At 31.9% G+C, this 26,835-nt stretch overlaps 1 protein-coding gene across 10 annotated transcripts in view; it reads left to right on the forward strand.

Moving 5' to 3' along the window:
- LOC140667379 (dystrophin, isoforms A/C/F/G/H) overlaps nucleotides 1–26,835 on the forward strand; it is a 433,980-nt gene that overhangs the window by 151,479 nt on the left and 255,666 nt on the right. For all 10 annotated transcript variants that reach the window (XM_072895255.1, XM_072895250.1, XM_072895257.1 and 7 more), the window contains 3 exons: nucleotides 9,682–9,893; nucleotides 13,169–13,323; nucleotides 13,892–14,081. In XM_072895255.1, the coding sequence (XP_072751356.1) occupies nucleotides 9,682–9,893; nucleotides 13,169–13,323; nucleotides 13,892–14,081 (557 nt within the window). The remainder of the gene's footprint in view (nucleotides 1–9,681; nucleotides 9,894–13,168; nucleotides 13,324–13,891; nucleotides 14,082–26,835) is intronic.

Consider the following 26,835-nt stretch of genomic DNA (forward strand, 5'->3'; position numbering starts at 1 on the left):
TCAAGAGCAAATTCTATGTCATAATTCTCACCATCGTTATTCCTTTCTAATCCGTGGATGGTAATAGAGCGCAATTTGCAAACAATTTGCAGGAATTACAGGGCAATTTAGGCGAATGGCGCGGCACCGGTGCTGTATCGATCAATCATGTCCGAAAAAAATAAGCTTGGCTTCTCGTGGTACGGATTTTCGCATTACGGGAATGTTAGCACCGTAGAAAGAGTGATTTACTATTATTAAAGAATAACTGAGCATCTTATTAAAGGCAAAGTAAAAGGGTTGGTAATGCTCGGATATATATTATGTGTAACGCTGAAATTTATACCCGAGTTAATTGAATGCACGGAGTAAAAAGATTGAAATATAGTTGCGACGGTTTAGGCAGCGTCAATGAGTTATTCTCGCAATAAGGAGAAAGCTTGCAGAAGACAGCTTGTTACGAAAAAGCTGGTCTCAGTATCTATACAGAAATAATTTAACGGTAGAAGACTGTGTCACTGCACATTAATATTGAATGCAACCTTTCGTCTTTTAAAGAAAGACGATATTAATGCACATACATATATACATTTATTCGCATTGCATTTTAAAATTTTTAGTATTATGACTTGTTTTTATAAGCGTCTCTTATTTTCTTGTATAATTTATGATACACTCTACGTTCTTATGCATTTAATAGTCGCCATATGTTCACAATGAGTCTGGATCCGTCGTGCATTAGTAGTAATGAGCTACGTATGCATTGCTCTAGTATACATGTATTCATAATGAAATTTCACGGGGAATATTGCAAAAGTTTTTGGTGTCTAGAGTTGGAGGATGGTCACGTGGACGCGCATACGACTAACTTCAATTCCGCCGAGACGTCGCTTTATTATATGCCATTTATTCTCTAAAGTCATGGTTCTCTCAATGTTACGTTTTACGGAGGAAAAAATCATACAGGACGGACAGAGAGCAGAGGTTTAAGCGCTCAAAAGTTTCAAAAGTGAATTTTCTAGTAGTACGTGATAAACAAAAAAAAAAAAGAAGAAATTACTAGATGTCATAATATATATGTATATAAAACGCAAGAGAGAACGAATATGCAGTTGAAAAAGAAAGGTGAGATTATCTGTGCTGCTTGTATAAACTGAGTGCAGTTTTCAGGATTACTTTTATCTCTATAAAAAATATATATATAAATATTCGACAATGTAGGCAGTATCATACGCGAAAGGGATAATTTAGAAAAATGTCACTAAAAGAGAGATGCGAGAAGACTTTCTGCATTACTATATCGGTTTTATACACATATCTCGTTTCGAGATAGAAAGAGCATATCCGCTATACATTTGAATTTCGCTCGTCTACGTGCGCGACGAAGTTATTATCTGTCCGCCGAGACACGCCATAAAGAAATAAGAATATGCGTTTTATGAACACAACGTGTACCACATCGATCATACGAAAGAAATCTTAAAAATCCAAATGCATCGCGTTTTGTAAATTTTTTTTACACATAGATTATTTTCTCGCCCCATCTGTCTTGTTTCTCACGCATGAGAGTTAGAATTATATATGTAAACTCTCTCGCTGAAACCGTTTATGAAGACGACAAAGGCGAAGACGTTTGTTCGCGCGAAGGCGATCATTTATTGACACGATTGCGTTTCATGCAGAAGCAAGAACCGAGAGAGAGTGCATACATTTTATGCTGCATGCGTGTTGGTAGGATTTCCTTGCGCACAATAAGGACGTTGTTCTCCCTCGTGTTATTCCCTCAGGATGTTAGGCGAGGTGCGTCGAGTGCCGGCGAATGCCGGCTTATAAAGCGACTCGCGCGAGCGAAATCTCGCGTAAAGGCTTGAAAACGCAACCGCTTTACACTCGTCTCACGTATCCGTGCCGAGGTGTGTCTCGCAATTTCTCATTCCGAGAGGCCGCGATTTTCCGCGCCTTCCAACTCCCGGCTCTTTTTTCCCCGTTTTTTTTTTCCGCCCTTCGTCACGTTTCCCCTCACTCCGCAACGGCGAAGAAAAGAAACTGTGTCTGCAGCACAGGTAATGGAAGCGGGGAGATTCGCGAGGAGCGATCGAAAACGACGACGACTTGAAGCCGATGACTTCGAAGTTTATCGGAAATTCCATTTCGTGTAAAGTTTTCTACCGCCGGCGTTTTGTGCGCCGTCTGCTTCTCCCGTTGTCTCTTCCTTACCTTCTTCAATCCATCGTATCCCTTCTGGTTCTATTATTCTTTGCTCTTTCCTGTAGTGTGTCTTCGTTATTCTTATCGCCTCTTGTGAAACTATCAGACCAAAGCGGTTAGGGATAATGGCTAACGTGTTTGTAAAATCATCTATTGTACCTTGAAGGGAAAGGAAAAAAGATGAAGTCTACATAATATACAAGATGGTTGCTGAGAAACTTTATATTTTACTTTTTCCCTTTTGTTTACATAAATTATAATGTGTATGAGAGAAGAAAGAGCTTTTGAACGAATGAGTCACTATCTCTGTATATCGGATATGCAATCCAGTATATTGATCGGAAGTAGATAATTACACATGCGGTTTATAATCCCTTTGTAATGTTTGTATGATTAAAGCTAATACTATGATTAAAATTTAATAATAATAAATTATTTAATATTGTATATTATATTTGGTTTTAGTTATTTCTTAGTAATTGTATTTCCTACTATATGTTGTCTTTTATAAATGCTTATCGTATAAACGCGATTTTTCTTTCCTATGTAAATTTCTAACTTTTTATGAAAAATAATTTTGATATTCTTCTTACATTTGAATGTTTTGATATTTTTGTTAATTTATCTTTAACAGAATAATGTGAGATTTTTGGAAATTTCTGTAATGTTTAATAGTATATAATTATGTATGCAGGACTTTACTCGATCGTTACTGCAAAATCTCTCCCGAGAGTTTAGTTGAAATTTCCCCTACGGCAGCAAGTAAACCGAAAAAAAACTCGCCAGCGCGCGTTTGAATTTTAACAGTAAAAGTTTTCGGCCTTTTGATCTCTCATTGGTGTATGAGTAAGACTGTAAAACTTTTAGTAGTTTGTAATTTTTATTTAACTTTCATGAGAAAAGACTGAGAGTATTTTTGTAAAATGATATCGTATTGTGAAAAAAAATTTCTAATAGAGTACGCATATTAGCATTTATTAAAAAATTTTTATATATTTAATAATTGATATAAAATGAGACATAACTATTTTTTCATATAAGTCCGTTTCTATTAACGTAATTTAAATGTAATCGTTGATTAACTTGCAGGACGATATCAAAATTTTTAACGACAATTATTGTATATAATATAAATGTTGAAATCGTTGTTGATGTTATTATTAGCCTGCAAGTTAACTAACGATTAATTTTAAACTACGTTGATAGAAATGAGCGCGAATTAATCGACGAAATTTAAATTAATACAATAGAAGTATCAATAAATCAATATTTTTTTAAAATTATATTGACAAACATATTTTCGTCTCGAAATTTGACAGTGGATTGAAGCATTTTCGTGCTTCAGTTTATTAAATTCAGATACGGATTAAATTAACGCGCTACCGTATAGCTAGCTATCTTTCGTTAGCTGAGCAACTCTATCTTTATTTGTTTCGAGATCGAGATACCGCGCGGCTTCAAACTACCGTGAGGAACAACAATGAACAAAGCGTGTAACTTTCAGCTAACTTCGTCGGACCGCGTTCGAACATAATCCACTTGCCAGGCTCCGTAGAAATCTTTGGAGAAGTCAAGTTAACGAAGTTTACAGGGAGTTGAGCGTTATTCGGCACGGCATCTGCTGTCGCGATGATCCGCGTTTTGATTTGTCTGTAATGTTAGCATTTTCGACAGCATTTAACATTGTCGTATAGAATGAAAGACGATACTTCAAACTGATAAACACGAACTAATTAATTATGCAATTCTCATATGATTGCGACGAATAATATGGTGGTTATTTTATTCTTAATCATAGTTTGTAACTGCAATTAGTTTGCCTATAAGAGTTATTAAATGTAAAGCATTTAATGAATAATTCTTACAAGAATCTATATTATTCATGTTTAAAAGAGGAGACTTATACATTTGATAGAATAGTTTTTTTTTTTATCATTGTAGTTACTGTAACGGTTTCACATGCGGCAGAAATTTCATTTCAGAGAATACAATTAATATCTCATTCCCCATTTTATCATGTTATAAGAATATCATTTTAATGCATTGAACTATTCATCACAATTTAATAGTGATGTATTAAACGTCATGGAATAAGAGAGTTATGAGAGAGAAAGAAAAATCTATTTAAGGTTTAATAAATGTTTCATCTCTACTTATGTTGAAATTCCTCTATATTAACTCAATTCCTATACTATTATGATAAATTGCGTAAAGTACATGTCGATCGAGTTAACGAACGGGAACACTGTTAGAAGTATTATAAATTTTCTCGATTCAAGAAATATTGTATTAAATAATAATAATGAGTTGAGCTTTAATCCATACTTTTTTAACCTAAGCTTTAAAAAGTGCTTTCGTTTTATTTATGAATTCAAGGCAAAGTGTAGTTTGGAACTTTACAATTTATTAATAATCGATTCAATAAGAAATAACTTTTAGTTTCTGAAATCTTTCACTGATACTGTGAATTTCAATAATCTCATAGACAATGCGCTTGTGGTAACTTTGTAACTTTTCCATGAATATGCACTCGTCAGTTTTGCATATATGTATATGACTGCATAATCTATACTAGTTAACGCAACGTGTGCATGCATTTGCTACGGTGGAGATTGTTGGAAGACTCAGGTGTACCGATAACTCATTGCAGGTGTCACGATACTGCATATATTATTCTTCCAATAACTCTCTCATAGAGCTATCTAGCGAAAGATGATATATCGCTTGCTAGTTTCGTGTTACGTTATTCTAAGACAATTTATTGTTTGACAAGAAAATTTAAACACAGTTATTGAATTTCATTGATTCTTCATTAAAAATTATTGAATATATTTTGCAATAACAGTCGTTACACTTAGACTGGCTAATATGTAAGACCGTATTTTTAAGCATTTTTTTAATACATAAAAGTGAAATACATATAAAAGATAATTATGAAATGTGAAAGAGATTTCCAAATAATTTAAAACTTTAAGGAAGAACTGGATGAATCTTTTGAAATATAAAATTAATTAATATGTGAGTTAAAGTAAAGATGCTCCGAAGAATTAAAATTTTTATTTTCATGAATTTTTGCGTACAGTCGCTATAACAAAGTTAGTTCGATATAAGACAATATTTATGATTTTGAGATTTAATTATATTCCATTTTTAATCATATTGTGCAGGGTAAATTTTTAAAGATTTCAAAATTTTGAATTTTGAGTTAATATAGAGGAATTTCGACATAAGTAGTAGAAATGAAACACTTATTAAACCTTAAATATACTTTTCTTTTTCTCTCATAACGTTCGCAAAGTAATTATTAATGTCATATTTTAAAATGCTAAAGATGTTTTGTGCAATATTGAATTCATAAATCCCGAAATGTATTAAATTTATTAACTTTTGTATTAGATTTATTAATTTTTGACATAGTTTATCCGTCCAGTTTCAATGATTTAAATTTGAATAGGATTACGAATTATTTTCCGGCATTCTGATCGAAAATTAATTAAATTATTAACGCATTTGTTGAATTATTGTTAGAATGGAATTAGACGAAATTATTGAAGAAAGTATCGTCTTTAAATTTTTTTCGACTGATACTCTATACTTGTAATTTGCATGCAAGTAGAAAGGTACACTTAAGGACGGCTTTGATGCGCAGGTCGAAGTGCATAGGGGTTGATGAGGGCGAATTGCTCTCATAATAAGTTCGTTGAAAGTCATTGAGGAAACGCAGACAATACCCTCGTTTTTCGCACGAAGTTCTTTAGGGAATGGAAGCGATGGAGTCGAGCCCTTCGAAAAGTCCCCATATACATGTCTTCTGTTTCTTAATCCTTTTATTCATCGCGCCTTCCCCCAATTATGTGGTGACATTTGTCATGACTAAATTGTTGTAGTTGTGTATATCGTGCATCATTTATTATATTTGAATAATGGATAACGCGGTGTGTTAAACGGGACAGTTAGAACTTTAGGAATAGTTGAAACTATTAATACAGTAAGCACATGAATATGTAAGATGGCGAATCCTTTGCGATGCAAATTGTTCCCATGGGTTCTACAGCGAGTTTACTGTTATCTGTTACAGTTTACCACTTCTTGTTGAAGCACAGCTATTTTTACCTCTATTAAGAACATTTTACACACTTTAACATGTGTTATATATTCACTTTAATTATAACATTACGTCTTTTATTTTATTTAGCTTTTTAATAATGCATGAAAATTTTACGTAATTATAATTCAAGAATACAATTAACGTTTTGTTCAAATTAAGGACGTTACAAAACAGTTATAATTAACGAATTTGTTTGGTTTATATTAGAACACGATAATACTTAAATAATACTTAATTGCATTCAGTTTTGAAAACTAAAGCTATAATTTGATATTATATGTTATTCTAGTTTTGTCTGTTATAGTTTATTTAATATTATATGTTATTCTACTTGTGTTCTGTTACATTTATATTTCTCTTTAATAGCAATTCTAATTCATGCTTAACATTCACAATTGTGCACGAATATCATTAAATTATTACTTTCTAACTAAGTTATTATCTTTTAGTTTCATAATCTATTGTTATTTGTAATTATTTTAAAGAAATTATTTATTATATAACATAAATAATATGTTGAAATATTTATTTGCCAAATTATAAAAATTAATCCTTTATGTCACGAATTTTTATATCTTTAAAACAGATTTTTTTGAAACTATATCTAAAGGTTTTATGAATTGTTGATGATAAATTTAAAATCAGATTTTTAAAATCCAAAAAATAAAATTTTTTAAATTTTGGTCCGCTATTTTGGATTGGCTATTAAAAAATTTGAAAATTTTGATCTCAGAGTTGGATTCCAGTAATCCAACTCTGAAAGAAATTTCCCAGATTACCACACGTTATAAGATATATTGAAACTATTTATTTACATTTATCGTAGAAAATATTAATTTTTTCATATTTTTTGATGATTTTTTATTAATTTAATAAAAAACGTAACAAAAAAATTTTTTAAATACTTCAGGGTGTTCTGAATAAGTGCTTAACGTTTCGATATTGATAATAGTTTAGTAAAAAATGATTTTTTTGTTTTTTTATAAAAAGCATAAATTTTGATTATTAGTTTACAGTAATTATGAAAATAAAAATATACAATTATTTTTTTTACATTCGTTCATATTTTAGCGGCTCCGCAAAAAAATAAGAAAAAATAATATTTAATGTTAAGAAATTCATGAAAATAATTGAGCGAAATAAAATGATACGCTCAGCGTACCATCATGTCGCGAAAAGTTAAACGGTGCAAGAATATACATATAATATATTGATGAAAGGAGAATATTATTAAATAGCGAGTAGTATAGATATGATAACGGCAACGAGTCGGTTACATCTCTTGCATTAATATTGGATAGACATAGGGTAGAGAGATGTATTACCGAGTATAGCTTTTGAAGCAGAGCGATAGTTTAAACCACTTTAACGAAGCCCTGAGACGAGGGCAACGTGTCCCTTATATCTCTCTGAAATTCACTATATTGCGCGACCATGCACGAGTTCTCGGATTATATCAACCTATGGGACGACGCAACGTTTATTTTCTCCTCGAGTAATCGTCCAAGTTTCGAGTATATATACATTCAACTATGCATATATTCAACTTACAGACGATAATATTGTCTACAACCAACCAATTAATATGTTACTATCAAGCAAGTTATAAATTATATATTATATTATTATGTACATAGCATTGAATTATTGTGAAGGAAACTGAGAAAAATTCAACTAGATTAATCAGAAATAGGTGATAAAAATTCTGCAAGTTTTTAGAAATATGTGGAAAAAGCAATATCTGTTATTTTTCAATATATTTTTTATCTATTATGTTAAAAATTTACACGCAGAGAAATTATTTGGCAACATATATTAAGAGAATATTTTTATTAAAATTTCTATCTCTTCCGCTCTTTACTACATTTGATATTCGAAGCAAACATTTTATGCTTAATTGAAAAAATATACTGTGCAAAAAGTAAAAACTTTCATGAAATTGAAATAATTTTTTATTCTAGTCATCGCGTATACTTTAACTTTGTGTTAATTAATTTTTTGATTAAAAATAATATTGTATGCGTATTTGTAAATTATATGTATACATTAGATTAACAGAACCATTGCAGATTTCTTCTATAAAAGGATATATACATATATATATCTATCAGTACTTCATTTTCCATTTTAGTGTCCGTGCTGTTTGACGACATGCGCTCTCGCAACATTGCGCATATAAGGTGCATTCTTAAAGGTACGCGGACATGATGTTCACGCGTGCGACTTTTGTTATTGCAGATATTGAATTATTTCCAATTTTTTGTTGCTTGTTTTATCCAGCTGTCTTGTCTAACTTGCCATTTGGATTGTTTTCAACTGATACTTTGTAAATTTCAAACACAGCCTTTCAGATTTTATAGGAAATATTTGAAAGACATAATGGGATAAGAGCTTGAAATGATATAAAAAATAATCTGAGCGTTGCTCTAACATAAAAAATAATGTTGCTATTTTTGATGATATTTCTTGATTTTATATTAAATTTTAGGCAAAATGTCTCAGTGTATGCACATACATATATATGTATATATATATATATATATATATATATATATATATATATATAAATGTATGTATGTATATTTGTGTGTGTGCGTGTGCGTATGTAACACGAAGAAAGAAAATAATATATACATATATAAATATGTATAATAATATATATATTTTTTGCCCATGTCTTAACATTTTTAAACGTAATTTACGGAACATTGTTAGTTAATCAATTCGTTATCTCTCTTTTATGTCCTGTTGTCTTTATTTCTCATATGTACCAAAGGGAATTTGTATTCTCGTTTAATATATAAATAAATAAATATATGCATATATAAATATAATAGCCATATTTTATGATAATAAAAAACCTCTTACTGCGTTTATATAACAATTTGAGTTGTTTCGATAATTCATTGTTTTTCAAACGTATAAATAATTTCATGAGAATTAGCCTATTAGGTTATTTTTGTCATTATCTCATCAGAAATCTTAAATATATAGTGCATTTTTGATAGTATTAATTTCGATTTATTTATATTATTTATTGTATGTTTATAATATAATTTGAAAGAAAGAATTACATTATCTCGTCGACAAAATCATGATTTTTAAATTAGATTTGATGTCACATTTTTCAAAGTTAAATATTCTAAAAAAAAAGAAAAATAAAAAAAAGTAAATCTTTATAAAAAGAACAATATGACAGTATTCCAAATGTGTGACAATATTGCAAATTAAGAGCTGAAGCAAATTTGCTCGCACAATTTCGGTATCGCAAATATTCGCGATGATTGACATTTTATTATCACGGGACTTTTAAAGCACATTATTTGTATGCGTATATTTCAGTAATGTATATTCACCTCGTTATTTGTTTGGTTTTAATGTTACAGTTACCAAGCTGAGAGAACATTGGGACGAGACCAATTCAAAAGTCATGCAAAGGAAGACGCAGCTGGACATGATGCTGGGAGACAGTCAACGATACGAGGCGAAGAGAAACGAGGTGGAGGTCTGGTTAGCACGTATGGAAACTCGACTTGAGAGAATGCGAGCTGTAGGGCATACTGCCGACGTGCTCGAAGCGCAGCTCAGGGAACAAAAGGTACGTCGAACTCTCTTCTTTCCGTCTTTGCGCGAGTAACCGCATTAGCTCTTCGAGTTGGTGAGTTTTTAGTACCGCGCGTGAAAAATGTTTTTAGTGGATAGTGAGACGAAAAACGAGGTAGTGTGTGCTGTACGAGTACGTGATAATTGCTTTATTTATTTAGTTTATTTAAAGAATTAATAGTGTTACTTTTGGAATTTAATTTTTTTTATAAATATTGATAAAAAATATCATCACGAAGTACTAAGTAGTGTTGATGGATTATTTAATTGAAATGCGTTAAAAGAGTAGATCTTGTGTAATATTATTACAGCAAAGTATTGTAAGGAAAATCTATATAGTTTGAAAGATATCAATTGTAAACAGTATTCTTGTGATTGTGTCATAGTTTGAATGGAACTTTTATTTTTTAATGGACGTTTCAATCTTTCAAAGACATTTTTGTTACGTTATGTATTTGTTTATCGTTGCATCTACGGTGCTTATTTTACGTTATTTGTACGATGGAATGTTTTGACAGTGCATTTTTCATCTTGCGTATTGAAATTGTATTAGTATTGAACGAGATGTGTCTGCTAACCAATATCATTTCGTTGTATGACATCAAAAAAGAATATGAATTTCAATATTCTTTGGATATCTAAATGAATGTTGTGTGAATAGCTTAAAAATTATTTTCTATATTATATCAAATTATGTCAACATTTTATTACATATATGCAATTACATTAGCATTTACTCAGGGTGTTTACTCTCTGGAAAACCTGGAATTCTCAGGGATTTCTCTTGTATCTGGAAAAATCAGGGAAGTCTCATGGAATTTTAGAAAATTTCAGGAAATTTTTTCGAAAATTTTCTTTTTAATAATTTTGCTTTCAATTGTGAACAGTCAACCGTGTGAAACTGGCGTCTCACTTTATAGAAACGCATAAATTGTTGTGAATGGTCTCGTTTTATTTTTAATAGTTGTAGAGTTTTTGATAGATTAAATAAATATTTCTGGCTATTAAATAAAAAAAATGGCTCAGAACAAACCGAGACACCAAAGTTCACGCTGCTTATTTTGTCCGCTGACGATTTTTTTAAGCATTTTTTATCAGATTTTAAGCGTTTGAAAATAATACAATTTATACAAAATGTTCTATACCTAAAAATTATTAATATATGTATTAATTAACAAATTAAATCATCCGAAATGCCAGACATATAAGTATTGAAATGAGACGTTCGTATCTTTGCTCCTCTATATTAAATTGATTGTTTATATGTATATACAAAAAGCGACATTAATTTCTTTACAAAAGAATATATGCACATATCAAAACATTTATATATACATTTGTATATACATATATATATATATATATATATTAATTTAATAATCACGAATTTATCGGAAACGGTGATTTGGATTGCGGGAGGGTAGGGAGGAGGGGAGTGAACATCACGCGCGAACGAGTGTCAAAAGTCGGGAGTGTCGAATTGAAAGACGAACGGTCGTTTCATTATACATATCTATTGATCCGAAAAAGTACATTAATTTTTTGTATGTATATAACGCGCGGTACGCGGGGTGATTTTGTTATCATTTGTGCAGCGATACGTAAGCGGGAAAATATCGGTCTCTGACATAGATTTCGTGCATCAATACACATAATATACACATATCGAAATCGGGAGTGTTGTGCATAATATTGCGCGACTATTTTGTGAGTGTTTTTGAAGATGCATCAATGAGAGATTGGGAGAAAATAAGCAAATCTAGGATGGCACCGAGTTTTTGGATGCAAAGATAATTTATTAGATAGTATGAGGTAATTTATTACTTATTCGCGGAATTATTTTTTAGCGCGATTATCGCATAGGGTATTTCATGCAATTTATACATTTTTTTTTATCATTAAAAATTACAAAGAATATGTACTTCATATTCGATATTATGTTAAGATATTGTATAAACAAATCGATAAAAAAAAATATGTATATATATTTATTTATTTCTGTTTAATATATTTAATGTCTTAATATAATATTGAATATGAAGATTACATATTTTGTGTAATTTTTAATGATAAAGAAATGAAAATATTATGTAAGAGAAAATGCTTATCTTAGAAGAGTTAATTAGTTTTTTAGAACATTTATAAATCTAGCACTTGAAACTTAAGAGACTCTGTGTTTTTCCTTGGTATGAATGATAAACATCAGAAAATATATGTAATAAACAAATTTATTTTAGAGAAAATTGTATTAAAATTTTAAAAATGTCTTCTTCACTTGAAGTTTGAAAGAAAATTACTTGGAGAATCAGGAAATTTTTTTACAAGATTTGAGTAGACACCCTGTTTACTGCAAACAATGCAAGAACATTTTAAAAATGCAAAATCTTTTCTCGTATTATTATGTAGTATGCCTATCTACTTAAGTACTGAATGTATATCCAAAGTTTGCGGGTGCAAATGTTTTCCAAAGCCGCAAACTTTTCTCATTTGTAAGCAGAATTAAAGAGAGCGAGCGCTTCGGAATCTATCTGCCCGGTAATAAGCCCTATCTAGTAATTCTCTCCCACTTTGCATACGAGAATATAAACGTGCCCTGAAAAAAAAAAAAAAAATGAATCGCTGAGAGGGAACGGAATTTTTGCAACATCTCAATCAACGAGATCTCAGCCGGCAAAGCACATCGCGCGCGAAGAACTCTGTTCAGATTCAAAAGAGTCAAATGAGATATTCATGGAATAATTTATTTTCGTGACCGTACATATCGCGTCTGTTTTGTAAGAGTGTAATGCATGCATTTGTGTGCTTTTTCCGAACTTGACGTGTCTTCTGAATGAGTTTCGAGATGAAAGCATAGTTCATCGTAATATTTACTTAATTGCTTCGAAGGGATAATGCATTTGAAGAATATTTTGCTTTCGTGAGTATTTATTTTAATTGTTTTCACTTACGTTGTTTTTATCTGTTTCGAAAATACACATTATTTATACGGAAGATTTTTATTTCCCCATGTGCTTTGCAACTTTGATTGGGACCAATCAGTGTGCCTACCGGAGGATATCCGAAGAAAAGTTACGCCGTACGATATATTGGCGTAAAACTTTAGTCGAATCCTGCAAAGATTTAACTTTACCGACTTATCAAGGTTCAAGTGCAGAAGAGGCACGGCTCCTTCTAACTCGATACGAAGCCGGAGTTAGATAAGTTTTCTTTTTTGTCCGCTGGCCCACCCTCTTCGATTTTACGATCTCGTTTCTTTTCTTTTTCTTACAGTCGTTCCATGCCGAATTGCATCAGTATAAGCACCACATTGAACTTTTTAATCAGCTCACTCAGAAGCTGATAGCTGTTTATCAGCAGGACGACACTACACGTGTGAAGAAAATGACGGAGACGATCAATCAGAGATACAATAATTTGAACACGAGGTGAGTATTAATAATTTCTTCCCTTGCCAAAGTTTCTGACAATCTTTTAAAGAATTTTTCTCGAACGTGCAATAATTCTGATTTTATTGATATTATGTACATATATGAAATTAGTTGCATTAGAATAAACATTAAATTTTTTTGTATTGGAATATTGATTGGATATTTAAAATTATAATTAATATATTATAATAATTAATAATTTAATTGAATAAATTCGAATTATTGAAAATTTGATACACAAATATAATACTAACACAAATATATTAAGAAATATATTAATATATTATTAACCAAAAAATGTGTTATGTTAATGTTAAGAAATAATAAAATCGCATAACAAAGATAATGACGTTCGAAAATTTTATTATAAAAAAAAAAGATTGATTTTAAGTATTTGTAGTCGAAAGAAAATATATATATAATGCAGTTACTGAAATCTTTGTGGAGCGCATAACATATGGCGCATACTCTTGCATTTACATTTATACCGTCGGGCTTAGAAACTTTGTTTCAAATCAAACTGCAGATCACGAATGTAATACTGTATCGTCCGATCCGTTTGCAGCATCATCAATCGGGGAAAACTACTACACTCCGCGATGAACTCGCTTCACAACTTCGACCGGTCTCTAGACAAGTTCTTGGCTTGGTTGAGCGAAGCGGAATCCTCGATGGAGGGATTGGAAGCGGAAGCTGATCGACTAGGCGGACGACGAGACCAGGGCGCGCTCAGACGACCACAACATCAGCTTAAGGTAAGATTGTCACGTTCACGCAAATTTCGCAACAAGTTTCGACATGGTTCTCTACTGGTAAAGTAAGTGTTCCGGCTCGATACAATTTAACCGCAAATCGTTTTAAATGTTATCGAATTGAAATGTTTTTAGACATTCAGTATGTAACTTTCCCTTTAATCTATATCTCATATTGTCAGTATATAGCTACTCATTTTCAAATGACTGTTCTTGAATCACTATTAATTATTTTTTGCGGCTATTTATGCTTAATATTTTCATATGCATGTGAGAAATTCATGACAGTACTATTACACGTTACCGATTTAATAGCGCGGAAATTATATCGATATTTCCTCTATTTCTCTCTCTTGAAGGCAAAGTTTCCTTAATGCTTCTATTTACTTGTTGCGTTTAACCGTATAATCGCGTCTAGAAAGTCGCGTGTGTTCTCACATGTTGCGCGTCCTAAAAGGGGCTTCTCTGAGCATTGTCAGGTTAAGTGAATCACCCTTAATCTTCGAATAAACCTTAAATTGACCGTTAAGAACAAGATGACATTTAAACACGTCGATTTTTTTTATTGGCAGGTTTTATTACAATTTATTCATATATCGTGAATTGAGAGATTTTTTATTTTTATTATTAAACAATTTAACTTTTTTTTCTTTTTATAAATTTTTAAAAAAATTGCCACGTGCAATCGAGCAAGTTGTTGTGTATCACGACGCGTACTTTGTCAAGTACTCACGGCAGAGAGTAAAAATCATTCCTATCGATGTGCACAGCACGTATGAGACCGGTTAGGAGTTTAATACGATTCGAGCCAGGCGTGATAGTGTCCATTACGTCGATTTCAGACCTCTCTACGTCGCGCGTCATTCGATACAGTTGGTTTTACAACTTTTCGACTGATTGCCATAAAAGCGTGTCGAAGGTGCTAGCCAGTCAGCGTATCGATGTATCCATTAAAAAAGAAGGAGGAGCTCGAGTTATCGAGTATCGATATAACGTCGAACCACCAGTCTCTGTGCACGAAACGTGTTCTCCTGCTTTATACGCGATTCCCAGGTTCCTCATCCAAAGAATTTAAGCTTTCGTGCGCGCACACTCGCGTATTATTTCGGTTGTTTTTCATCGTGTTGACGCAGCCGGCAAAATTTCTCGCCGCAACTGGCAGTCACTGCGCTCGCGTATACTGTGATTTAGTTAGCTTTTAATTTTGCATTTGAATCGGTTGCTTTTCATGCGACTCCCAACGCTTTTTGCCGGCGCGTTAGCGATTTTTTCTCGCGGCCGTTGGTCGTTTCATTAATTTGCAAGCGATCATTCTGTACGAGTTGCAACGAGTGTAGAATGTGTGAGATGATGGTACTCTCTCATACAGAATAGGGAAAAAAATTTCTCGCAATTGTATCATGTGATTGCACTGTTTATTTAATTGTGGAGGATTTTGCATAATTTTATTAATTTACTTTTTATTGTCGCATTTTCCTATGCGATAAACTTTTTATACGAGAGAAATATACAAATAGGATTATAAAACATAAGACTAATGTCGCCTACCGTCTATAATCGTTTTAGACATAAATAAATAGATTTATATAAAAAAAATAAAGTCCGCAAAATAATGATTACTAAGCTTTAAACACATTTTTAATGAAATCATAATCAATCATTACGTAAGAAATTTCTACATTTATGACAATTATGCGTTATATGCGTTATTTAGAGTTGTAAAATTGCAATTGATACTATTCGTGGATTTAAACTGATATTAGATAGATATTATATGGGTATGTAGGATTTATAATTATACTGTTGACTGTATAGTTTTTACTTCGTAATTATCTATTGAAAAACTATATCTGTTTACATAACGTCTTTTATAATCTATTTGCTCGTCCAGACAGCTCTTATTATTTGACAGAAACTTGCGCGATACTGTCGAGCTGTGGAGACTTTGATCGAGTGTGTGTAATATTTAAGAACAAACGATATACCGTTTATCACAAAGTTAGCTTCTTGTTAAAGGCGTCATTATTTGATAGACAAAATTTATAATGAAAATTTCTAGCTTTCTACTGTTATTTTTATTTTACAAGTTATCTATAAGTTAATTCTATGTGTTAATTCTAAATTGCTTATTTAATTATTTATGAATTTTTACTTTGGCTATATTCTCTGGAAGAGAATTATTTCAATAAATTGTATTGAGAAAATTATTATAGTATTATTATTATGACTATATTATTATGATACAATGTATATTGAATTTAATTATTCAAAATATTGATATAATTATAATATCGTACTTTATCAAAGAATATTACATATTTAAGATGTATCACATGAACTATTATTAAGTAAATTAAATTTTTGTTATATAAAATTGCGCAAAGTTTACAAATGATTTTTACATCGAATATTTTTGAAATATTTACATCAAATGTTCGTAGAAAAAGTGTGTTATTTAATCTGCGGTCTTATATTGATTGTTGAATTTGTGAAAACGTAATCTACAAATGTTTGAATAATCCATTAATCGTTTAATCAATACGATGGGTATCTGTGATTCATTGTCGAAATGATTGACGACTTACTGCGACTACTGCTAATAATAAGTCATCAATAACTTTTTTTTTTCTTATCATTAATCATTTAACGCAATATTTGTAACGATGTTTAATACATCTAGCATAAGGAGTTTTGGAAAAAAATTTTGACAATTTAGTGTGAGACCATGAGAATCTCTCTCTCTCTCTCTCTCTCTCTCTCTCTCTCTCTCTCTAATGATGATTACTATTTAATATTAGATGCGCATATATTTAATAAATGGCGCGAGCATAATTTATAATTGTAATTATCAACAGTCTGGAAACAGTGGTTATGTTTGATAATGGCTATACAATAATAACTGAATCGGAATTTGGAATTCGTTATGCGATCTATTATGTTCATTACAAGTAATTAGAGTATAGTGCAATATCTGCTCGATGATAGTTCATTTCATGAACGGTCCAAAATGATTAATCATACGGTTTGATTAATCATACGGTATACTTTGTAATATAGGTATTCAAAAGTTTTCATATATTGTTTGTATTGTTTTTATATGTTGTTTATATCATTGTTGATTATATCTTTCTTTTTTAATATTACTTTAGATGCACTGTTTATTATATAATAAATGCTAAAGTCTACTTTTTTTTTGTGCAGAACAATCGTCAATTATAATGAAAATTATTATCTTGGGCTTACATTTTCGTTTATTAATATTTTTCGTACATTTGATGTTATCGTGTTATCATGTAGGCTATTGTGGAAAAAACCTGTGTCACCTCTCTTGTGTTACGACGAGTAATATGTGTCGCGCGCAACTTTTTTTTTTCCCAACGTGTCGCATTTTAATGCGGGAACTATGCCGATCGTACCATCTGGCACTCGAGACTAATTAACTTTGGTGAGCGTGTTCATTTTATCCTTCGCTAAACCCTTTGTACCTCGTTGACACAATTTCGGAGTTTTTCGCATCTATGTAGCGACGATTTATTTCGAGACTGTGAGGTTATTTCATTGTTCACGAAATGCGATACTTAAAGATAGATTATTAAATCGATATTATTAAATCGAGTGAAACACAATCGATCTGCTACGAGCACGCAGAGCTCTTATTTAAGTCGCTTATTTACATGCGACGATAGATATGGAAATCGAGCAGCGAACAAACGGAACTTCTTTTCCGCGATTGTAAAGCTCGTTTCATTGCTTTATAGGTTCATTGCTCTCAGGGCGAGCAAATCGAAGATGAGCTTGAAATGTCGTTTACAGTTTGTAACGAAAGCTAACGAGCTATCTAGAAACGATTACACGTTTAAATAAGTTCGCGATAGAGATTACCCCGAGTCTGCCTTGTAATTTAAAAATTGCGATTGCAATTAAGTTACTAACACTTATACGGTTTTAATATTTTTGTTGCATATAATAATTATAGAGAATATAATACTGAAATGTATATCAATTATAGAGAATATAATACTGAAATGTATATCATCCTACTAGATGTATTTTTGTCGAAATGTTATGTTTTTCGAGCTTAAGCCGATATTTGCTTCTTCTGATTTGACATATGATGAATATCACATAATATTATTCTTCACATCCATGTTAGATGCAATATAATTCTTGAATACTGCATGAGATAGATCAATGCATTGTGCATATTTGCACTAAATTATTGAACTATTAATATTTCTTGACTATTATAGTTCATAGTTACAATTTAGTTTCGTATAACGACGTGGTTCTGTATTATTACAGTTTACAAATGCCAGCACGATTCAACTAATGAATTATCGACCCACCTATCCCGTAGTCGGATATAATTTATTACGTGTACTATTTATACCTACCTCTCATCTTTCGAGAGCGCATTTGGCAGAATTTATAATATCGTTACGAAAACAGCATAATTATATATATTTAGATTTGCTGGCTTCAACTTGTGACGTCGTTCACTATTACATCGTTGAACAAAATTATTTCTGTATGAAACAGTTGAATTTTGAAATATCACTTAATTTACTAATTGCACTATTTACGACAGTTCTTCAAAAGTTTCTACGTTCTAAATATATATTTATTATATAATATTAAAAATTTTTAAACATATATATTACAATCTAATTTTTAACATATTATAATCTACTTTTATATAATTATTCTTTATAAATAGATAATTTTATTTTATTTTTTTAAAGAAAGTTTCTAGAATTTGTTTTAACAGTATCTAAAAAGAAAAAGTTGTACATTTTATTTTAACATATTAGATATACATGAATTGATTTTATTAGAAAAATAACATTTATTTATATAAAATTTGCAAGTCTCAAGTTGCAAGTTTTTTAATATTGTGTATATTTAACATTAAAGAAGTATATCTCGAATAAAATAACACACGTTGTGTGTATGTACACACATTAACGATTCGCAAAGCCATGCTTGCAATGTTTCATGTTTTTAATTTCTTATATTTATCAAAACTTCGAATATATGTGCCTGTGGATTCGCTTTATTAAAAAAATAAGGGATTATTTTACTGCATAAGTCAAAACTTTAACTTTATTTTGGATTTCTCGTCATTATGCGTTACACCGGGATTCCACTACCCTTAGGAACCATTTACACGGAAAGTAGAGAGCCATCGATCGACGAGACGCCGGGGAGTCGCTTACGTGACCCGGACTTATGTTTCGCCTTTGGATGAACAAAGAGAGCACAGCCCTTTCTCATATTCATGGTAAACACGCCACGCTCTGCTTCGTTAAATCAACCCTGCCGTAGCTAATCCGCTTTAATGCAATTTCACTTGGTGGCTCTTTTTTTTTTTATCATAGAGTCATACACACTTTATGTGCGACTCGGTATTCTCTGAACTCTCCTTTGCACTTATCGATAGATTATTAGACGCATTGATACGTGATTATCGATGTACCAGCGTCGATTTTCGAGCACTAAATAAGGGATGAAATGAGATACCTAGTGCAATAAATTAGCGGCACCTTGTACTTAAGTTATATCAAAACAAAATCTGTTGATTTTACATATATTGAGGCATAATAGAATATTTTGCAAAAACAATTTGTTTTTTTTGCCTTATTGCAATAAATTTATTCAGTTATATTCTTGTTCGGCATGTATAGCAATTACAAATTTTATTAATCTTTTTTTTGTTTTTAATTTTCCAACTATTACTCTTTGTTGATGAATATTTGAATATTGTAAAAATAGTTGTTTGGCATTTTTTTTGTTTTATTATTTATTTGCGCTTATTCAGAATTACAACCGAATTATCGAAGAACACATACGCTGAATTTATTCTCTCTCTTACTCTACTTATACATATTTTAGTGCTTTTGACTCGACTGTCAGATTTGACTTCGGTTGAACTTTACTTAGGCGTAATCGCACGCCGATTGGAATTATCTTTTGCATACTAAACGCATAAAGTCAAAGTTTGTTAAAGCTTTACGGATGAAGTCGCGATAGGCGAAATGACGGTGTTTTATCGGGGCCTCGAAGGTCACGGAAATGCGGAAGAATGGCAAACCGAGCCAGCCACTTTCCCTTTCTCGCTTTATCGCGCCGAACGCAGCCGAACGATCGATAAACGTCTCCAACGTCGGGCGGCTGAGCGCCCCGCGACGATAATATTCCCCTTCTAATAGCCATTATTCCGTTATGTTATGGCGCTTTTCGAGGTCCAACGCAACGAGAACCTTGCTGTTTCGCGCGTTGCATTTAGTTGTGCGACAGGAGAGACAGTACTCTCTGTGGAGAAAATTTACAATAAGTTTACATGCGCACATGCTCACAAATGTGCTTTGCATGCCTTCTTTGGACTTGTCCTGTCTTGGAATTTCATTTGGAAATATCAGGGAACCCACGTCCTAAATATTTCCCGCATCTTTTTGCGCGCTCGTGTGTGAATAAGAGAAAATTCTATAAATATAATAAGTGATATGTCTCAGTTAAGTATATATATGTATACTTGCAAGATAATACTTGGAATTAATATTTTATACATATAAGTGTGAAATTTAGATTTAGCAAATACTCTACGCTTAATGCATATCTTTAATATATTTTTAAAATTTTCTTGTGTTCGGTTTATACTGAGCTGCGATCACCATTATAAATTGCTCGAAGGATATTTTCCCCATTGATCGCATGACGTAGCCGATAGGCCGTGCCCACGATAAAATCATCAAACACAGCTGACGATAGCTTAGGGGGCGCGTTCATTGGCCTGTCCTTTTTTTTAATGCGCTTTTGCGCACAAAGCAGTGCACTTTTTTAACGCAGAAATTCTGCTTGCGACAAGCTAGTCGAGGCTCTGCTCAACGCGGAAACGTGATCTAAATCATCGTTGTTACAAAAGATACGCGAATGTCGTGTACTCGCAAACGTAGTGAAAATAAAAAACGGAAGTCGTAAAGATTATGAAAGGCCGACAAAGAGAGAGAGAGAGAGAGAGAGAGAGAGAGAGAGAGAGCGAGAGAGAGAGAGAGAGAATGAAAGCTCGTAAAAACCGGATATAAAACAAACGTGCTCAGGGAGGTCCTCTTTGCCAGATCTCTCCTAAGAGGCAAAATTTTACAAACGGTAGTTTCCTTGTTTTTCAATATTTTCTTCTGTTCTTCACGAAATGCTCTAAATTCTGCGCATCTAAACCTTCGTTTGTCAATTCTCTTTATTTTTATTAATTTTTATAAAAATTTCTCAGCTTTAGAAATTGTTCAAGAATAACTCATGCTTCTTGATTAAATATTCGATATATTTGAAAAGATTTTACCATACAGTTCTATCGATAAAATATTATTATATTAAACAGTATATATATAATATATATATATATATATATATATATATATATATATAAGTGTATAGTAAAACGTTTTTATATAATTATAATGTCAAATTATAATTAATATCAAATATATCTTTAATTATTAGAATTATTTTTAAGAGAGAGAAACAAAGAGAGAAACTAGACATCGTTAATATTTTATTATTACATAAAGAGAGAAAAAGAAAGAAGCGAATAAGTTTATTATTATATTTTATTTTGCATTAATTTATTTAAATGTAACTTTAAATATTCAGTAAATGTTTAGGAGAGACATAATCTCTATTTCTCTGTTATCTCCGCTGCTTCATATTCTTATAAATAAAACACGTATCTACTTATCCACCGCGCCATCCCTGTAACTTGGAGAGTAAAATTTGATACGAGGGTTGTTTTCGATCGAAATGGTACGCGCATGCGCTCTAAGTTCGCGCAGAGGGCGACAGTTTCTCATCCACCCTTACGTTCTGTAGTCGGTAATACAGAGGACACTTTGGTCTAGGAGTAGCTTCTTGGCACAGCCAGAACTTCCTTCGTACCGACAACGGAATTGCGGAATTTTCCCGACTAGTTGCTGGTACAATTTCCTAGACCTTAGCTGTTATCGATACATAATTTTACAAGTTGTGTGAGAAGTCTTTGTTATGATCTCCTAGTGTGCAACCCTCGGTTGTATACCTTCGTCTTCTGTGGTAAGTCGTATAAATTGATTTACCTTTTGTTAAACTGAACATCAAGCAGACGGTTTATGTTTGTTTCAAGTTCAACATTTTAAAAGCAAAAGATAAACTCGGTTTATTAAAAAATTGACGCTATCGTCTAAAATGCAAAGCAAGTACTAAAATCTATTTTCATTAAAAATCTTTAAAGGAAAATTAATATTTTTTCGAGAAACTTTTAAGTTACTTAATTTATCTTAAAATAAAACTTAAAATAATTTGATTTATCTATACATGTAAAGTTTTTTCTCAAGATCCTTTATAATTTGTTCTAGCCATTAGAAATATTTAAAGTAAAAAATTATTATTTTATTACATCTAATTATATAATAAGATTGCAACCCGCATCATTTATTGATATAATTGAAAAGAATGTTATTACGAAATTATGTGCAATAATTACTTGATATTATTGAAAGTATTGAAAAGTTAAATAAGTCCTTGATTTATAAGATTATAGGATTTTACTTGAATGTCTTTAGAATTGCATAACTTACAGTGAACGATAATATTATTTGCGATTAACATAAAGCTTCGAGGAATTCAAGTTATCTTCCGCGTCCCTTTGGACGATGCAATGTTGCGTATGAGATAAGAAAATTGTGGTCTCACTGCGGTAGCATTCAGGTCAACAGAATCGATTTAAACAGTATCGCGCTTAAAAGTCGCGATATCGCGCTAATGCATCTTGCCGCTCCATATAGCGCGGATTTACCACAGCAGTTTTAATTGTACGGGTCTTTCGACAAGCAGCAAAGATATTAGTACACTGACCTATATCTTTCATAGCATATCTGAAGAAAGAATATTGAGAAACACACGGGAAACGTATTTCATCACGATTAATACGATTCATTAAAGATTTTGTCAATAATAAATACAGTAATATATGACATATATAGTGATTGACGATGTGAGATATTCACAGATATGAGATGAACAAAATCAATTCAGACATTTGTAATGAACGATGATATACTTTTAGAATAAAAATTCAGATGACAAAAACTTAAATATATTAATACTAGGAATACACAGAATTTAAACATTTATTTCATTTTTTTATTACAACATTAAAATTCTATTTTCTCGAGCAGCACTTTCAATAACCGCGTGCTTGGTTTATAATTTTCATCCAAACGAATGGATATTTTGCGTTATACATTGTCAGTGTCACCAGTATCTTTGCTACCATAGGATATTTCGTCTATTGAGTTGATTGTGTTTCCGTTCTTCCAACAACGTACAGTTCCATGATTTATTCCGTAGCCGTATCGCGGAAATTGTGTTACGACGTTGATTCGAGTTATTTCACCTCGACGCTCGTTAGGCGAAAATACGCCAAGAGATCGCAGCCAATATTCGAGAGCGCTAAGTTGTCAGTTATGTTACGTTATATCATGTCATGGCAGCGTTAATTTGACTGAGCAATAATTCTCGAATTTACGGCGCGCAATAATGTTCGCTGATCTCGACTGTCGATTTTCAGTTTGGCAAGCAATGATTTTCTCGTTCGTTATACTGACATCGATGCGATAAATAATAGCCGAACGTTGAAATTCAGGAGAAAAGAATTTAAAAAAAAAACTTTACGGTAAAATGTGAGCAATACTTTTTGTCACGATTGATTTTAAACAATCATGCGTAATCACTTCTTTGATTAAATGACGTTTTTCTATCGAAATAGTCGTCAAATTTCTGTTCTAAAGCTTGTATTAATTAAGTAAAGATATATTTTTATAATTTTTCGTTAATTGCCGAATAAAAATATTTTCGTTTTCGTTTTTACTAAATTAAACAAAGACTCTTTTGATTTATTTAAATTCATTAATTTCATACATTCGTAATATTTCATATTATGTTGAAATGCAGATTATTTTTTTTTATTAGTTAAAAACTCTTAATTAAAAAGCTTATCAGCAACTGCCTGCATTTGCCGTTTTGAACGTTGAAAATTTTTTCGCGATTATCTTGTTGTGACCCGTTGCCACACAAAGATAACGAGCATAGAATGCACGTGTCATATGAAGAAAAAAGTTATGTTTGTATGTACGAAGAAGGAAACGAAATTATTTATTAATGCCGGTGGCATGACGTAATTTGGTCTGAAGGATTCTTTCCCCTTCTTCATTCTTTGATCTTTCTGCATCATCTCTGCCCGGTCTTTTTCGGCAGCTTGACAAATTCGATAATTCATGCCCCGAGGTATAACTAAGGTAGTTGCACTCTTCCCGAAGGACCACGGGAGTCAAAGAGATAACGTCGCGTGCAAATGTCGTTGCCACTTGACGGTTTGTACCAGCAACTTTACATATTGTGTCGTACTTTCGTCATAACCGCCGGCATACATCGGTATATACACGATACTTCCATATATCATGCGTTCGTCTTGTATTCGGTATCAAGTCGTACGTCTGCGGCAGAAGCCCCGCCGACTTTGTATGCTCACGTACTTCCGAATAGGAGAGAAGCCATTGTACTAAATTGCCGGATGACAATTTCAGTAAATACTGAGAAAAAATTAACGGATGCAGCTGAATATTGAGAGAACGGAAACGGAATTAAATCGTTCGTTAAATTCCGAGATTGCTCTTGTATTAATTTTTTTTACAACTTTAGTTTAATACCTTTAATTTTTTTCATACGACTATTTTCGATTATCGACGTTTTAACATTTTCAACGATGACAAGAAGATCGTGATGTTATAATTTTAAGATGCTTTTTCAGACAAGAAAAGATATAAAAATGATATACTTTTTTAAAGAAATTTATAAAAGTTGCTTTTTGCGTTGCTTGCGAAATATAAAAATTCACGAAAATTTTGTGAATCTTTACTTTTTTATTAAGATTTTATTTATTTACTTATTAATTTATACTTAAAATATAAACCTAAGCATACATATTTAAAAATGAATACAAATAATTTGAATAGGTATATATTAGGTACAAGTTTAATTTAATTTCTACTTTTTGTTGATAGTACGTATAGACACATGAAAGATTTAAAAAGTATGCACAATGTAATATTAGACGAAAGAGATCTAACAAATTTAAATAAAATAAAATTTAGCGCGGTTGTAAAAGATCGTTGAAATCTTTTTTCGGGTGCGAAAGCAGGTCAATCTTATTTCTTCAGGAAGTTCGATATTTTGAAATTCCGCGACGATTTCCATGTGATGGCAGTCAAGAGATAAGAGGAATCTTAGAAAAATTCGAACACCTCACTTGAATATGAACGCAGACGGTTCCCAAGATCCCGTAAGAGTCGACTATTTTTACTAGAAGAATACGTTTCGTATTTTTTTCCTTCTCGTTACCGAGATGGCAATATTGACGAGTCAGTTCTCGAAGGTAACCGTTTTACTTCGCGAAACTCGATCGGGACATCGTAAATTCCAGTGACTCACTTTACGCGACGCGCAAGTTATTGCCGTTATTATCGCTTTCGCACGAGCAAAAGATCGAGCAAACCCTCTGTAGGAAGTATGCGCAAGGCATAGTGCAGAGCGGCGCTTTAACGATATGCGTGAAATATGCAATATCTTGCGAAATTCATGATACATTTTCCGTGCAATTCCTGCGGGATCTTGGTTTGCGCCAGCTGTCGACACTTCCCTATTTACCATCGCCGTTAAGCTACACCTGCGGTTACGTGGAATTAACGATCGAGATATTTCGCTTTTACAAGCCAGTGAGACTATTCGCAATCGTAGAATTATCGATTAAACTCTGTATAAGAGAGTTACCTCACTTCCGTAATACTAAATTTTGTTTCAACATTTTGTTTGGATATTTTTTTAGCTTTTATATGTCAAATATAAAATTATTATTTAACTTTTTGATAAATATAAATTTGATAAATTTTACTTTTTATATATATATTTATATAATTATAATTAGAAAGAGAATCTTTAAAACATCTTTATACTTTAACTTTTAATATTGAAACAATTATCATTTTTCTAATTGAAAATGTTTTGGTGACGATCATCTTGGCTATTTGACAGCTTGCTGAATAAAATGACCAAAGATACCGAGGAGAAAGGTGTTTCAGTTATTCGCCGAAGGGCCGAATACAACAGATTCGCCTTAGGCGTCCGACTAAACGTGTTGCTCTATTTAAATTCCACTGTGGAGAATGTTTCGTATTAAGGGATTTACCTCAGAGGAAGTGCGCCGTAAGGGGATGTTGCTATCATCGCCGGATGGTGCGGTAGTTACGATGGCAAAAAATTGAGTACATCGTCGACGATGCTGGTCCCTTCCGGCGTTTCGTTGGAATAAAGAATCTCTATGTGTATAAAAGGAAACTGTCGGATAACGAACTTACGCATGTATTATGATAACTGTTCTCTGCGAATACGCGTTCTTAAGAGACCTTATTGGTAACTAGAGCGTTCACCTGAGCGTGTGGCTGATCCAGCAGACATATTTTTTCGATAAAAGTTTTATATCGCGTTTTCTGAATCATTAAGCTGCATGAATTTCTTAAACTTGTGAACTAAGAGTGTACATAAAGATTATATGTATATATAATCTTTATGTACACTTTTAGTTCGTAATAATCTCATTTAATTAATATATATATATATTAATTAAATGAGATTATTTATTAAAATAATGAAAATAAAAACTTATCAATAGACT

This window comes from Anoplolepis gracilipes, chromosome 7 (assembly GCF_047496725.1).
Source record: "Anoplolepis gracilipes chromosome 7, ASM4749672v1, whole genome shotgun sequence".
NCBI classification, from domain to species: domain Eukaryota; kingdom Metazoa; phylum Arthropoda; class Insecta; order Hymenoptera; family Formicidae; genus Anoplolepis; species Anoplolepis gracilipes.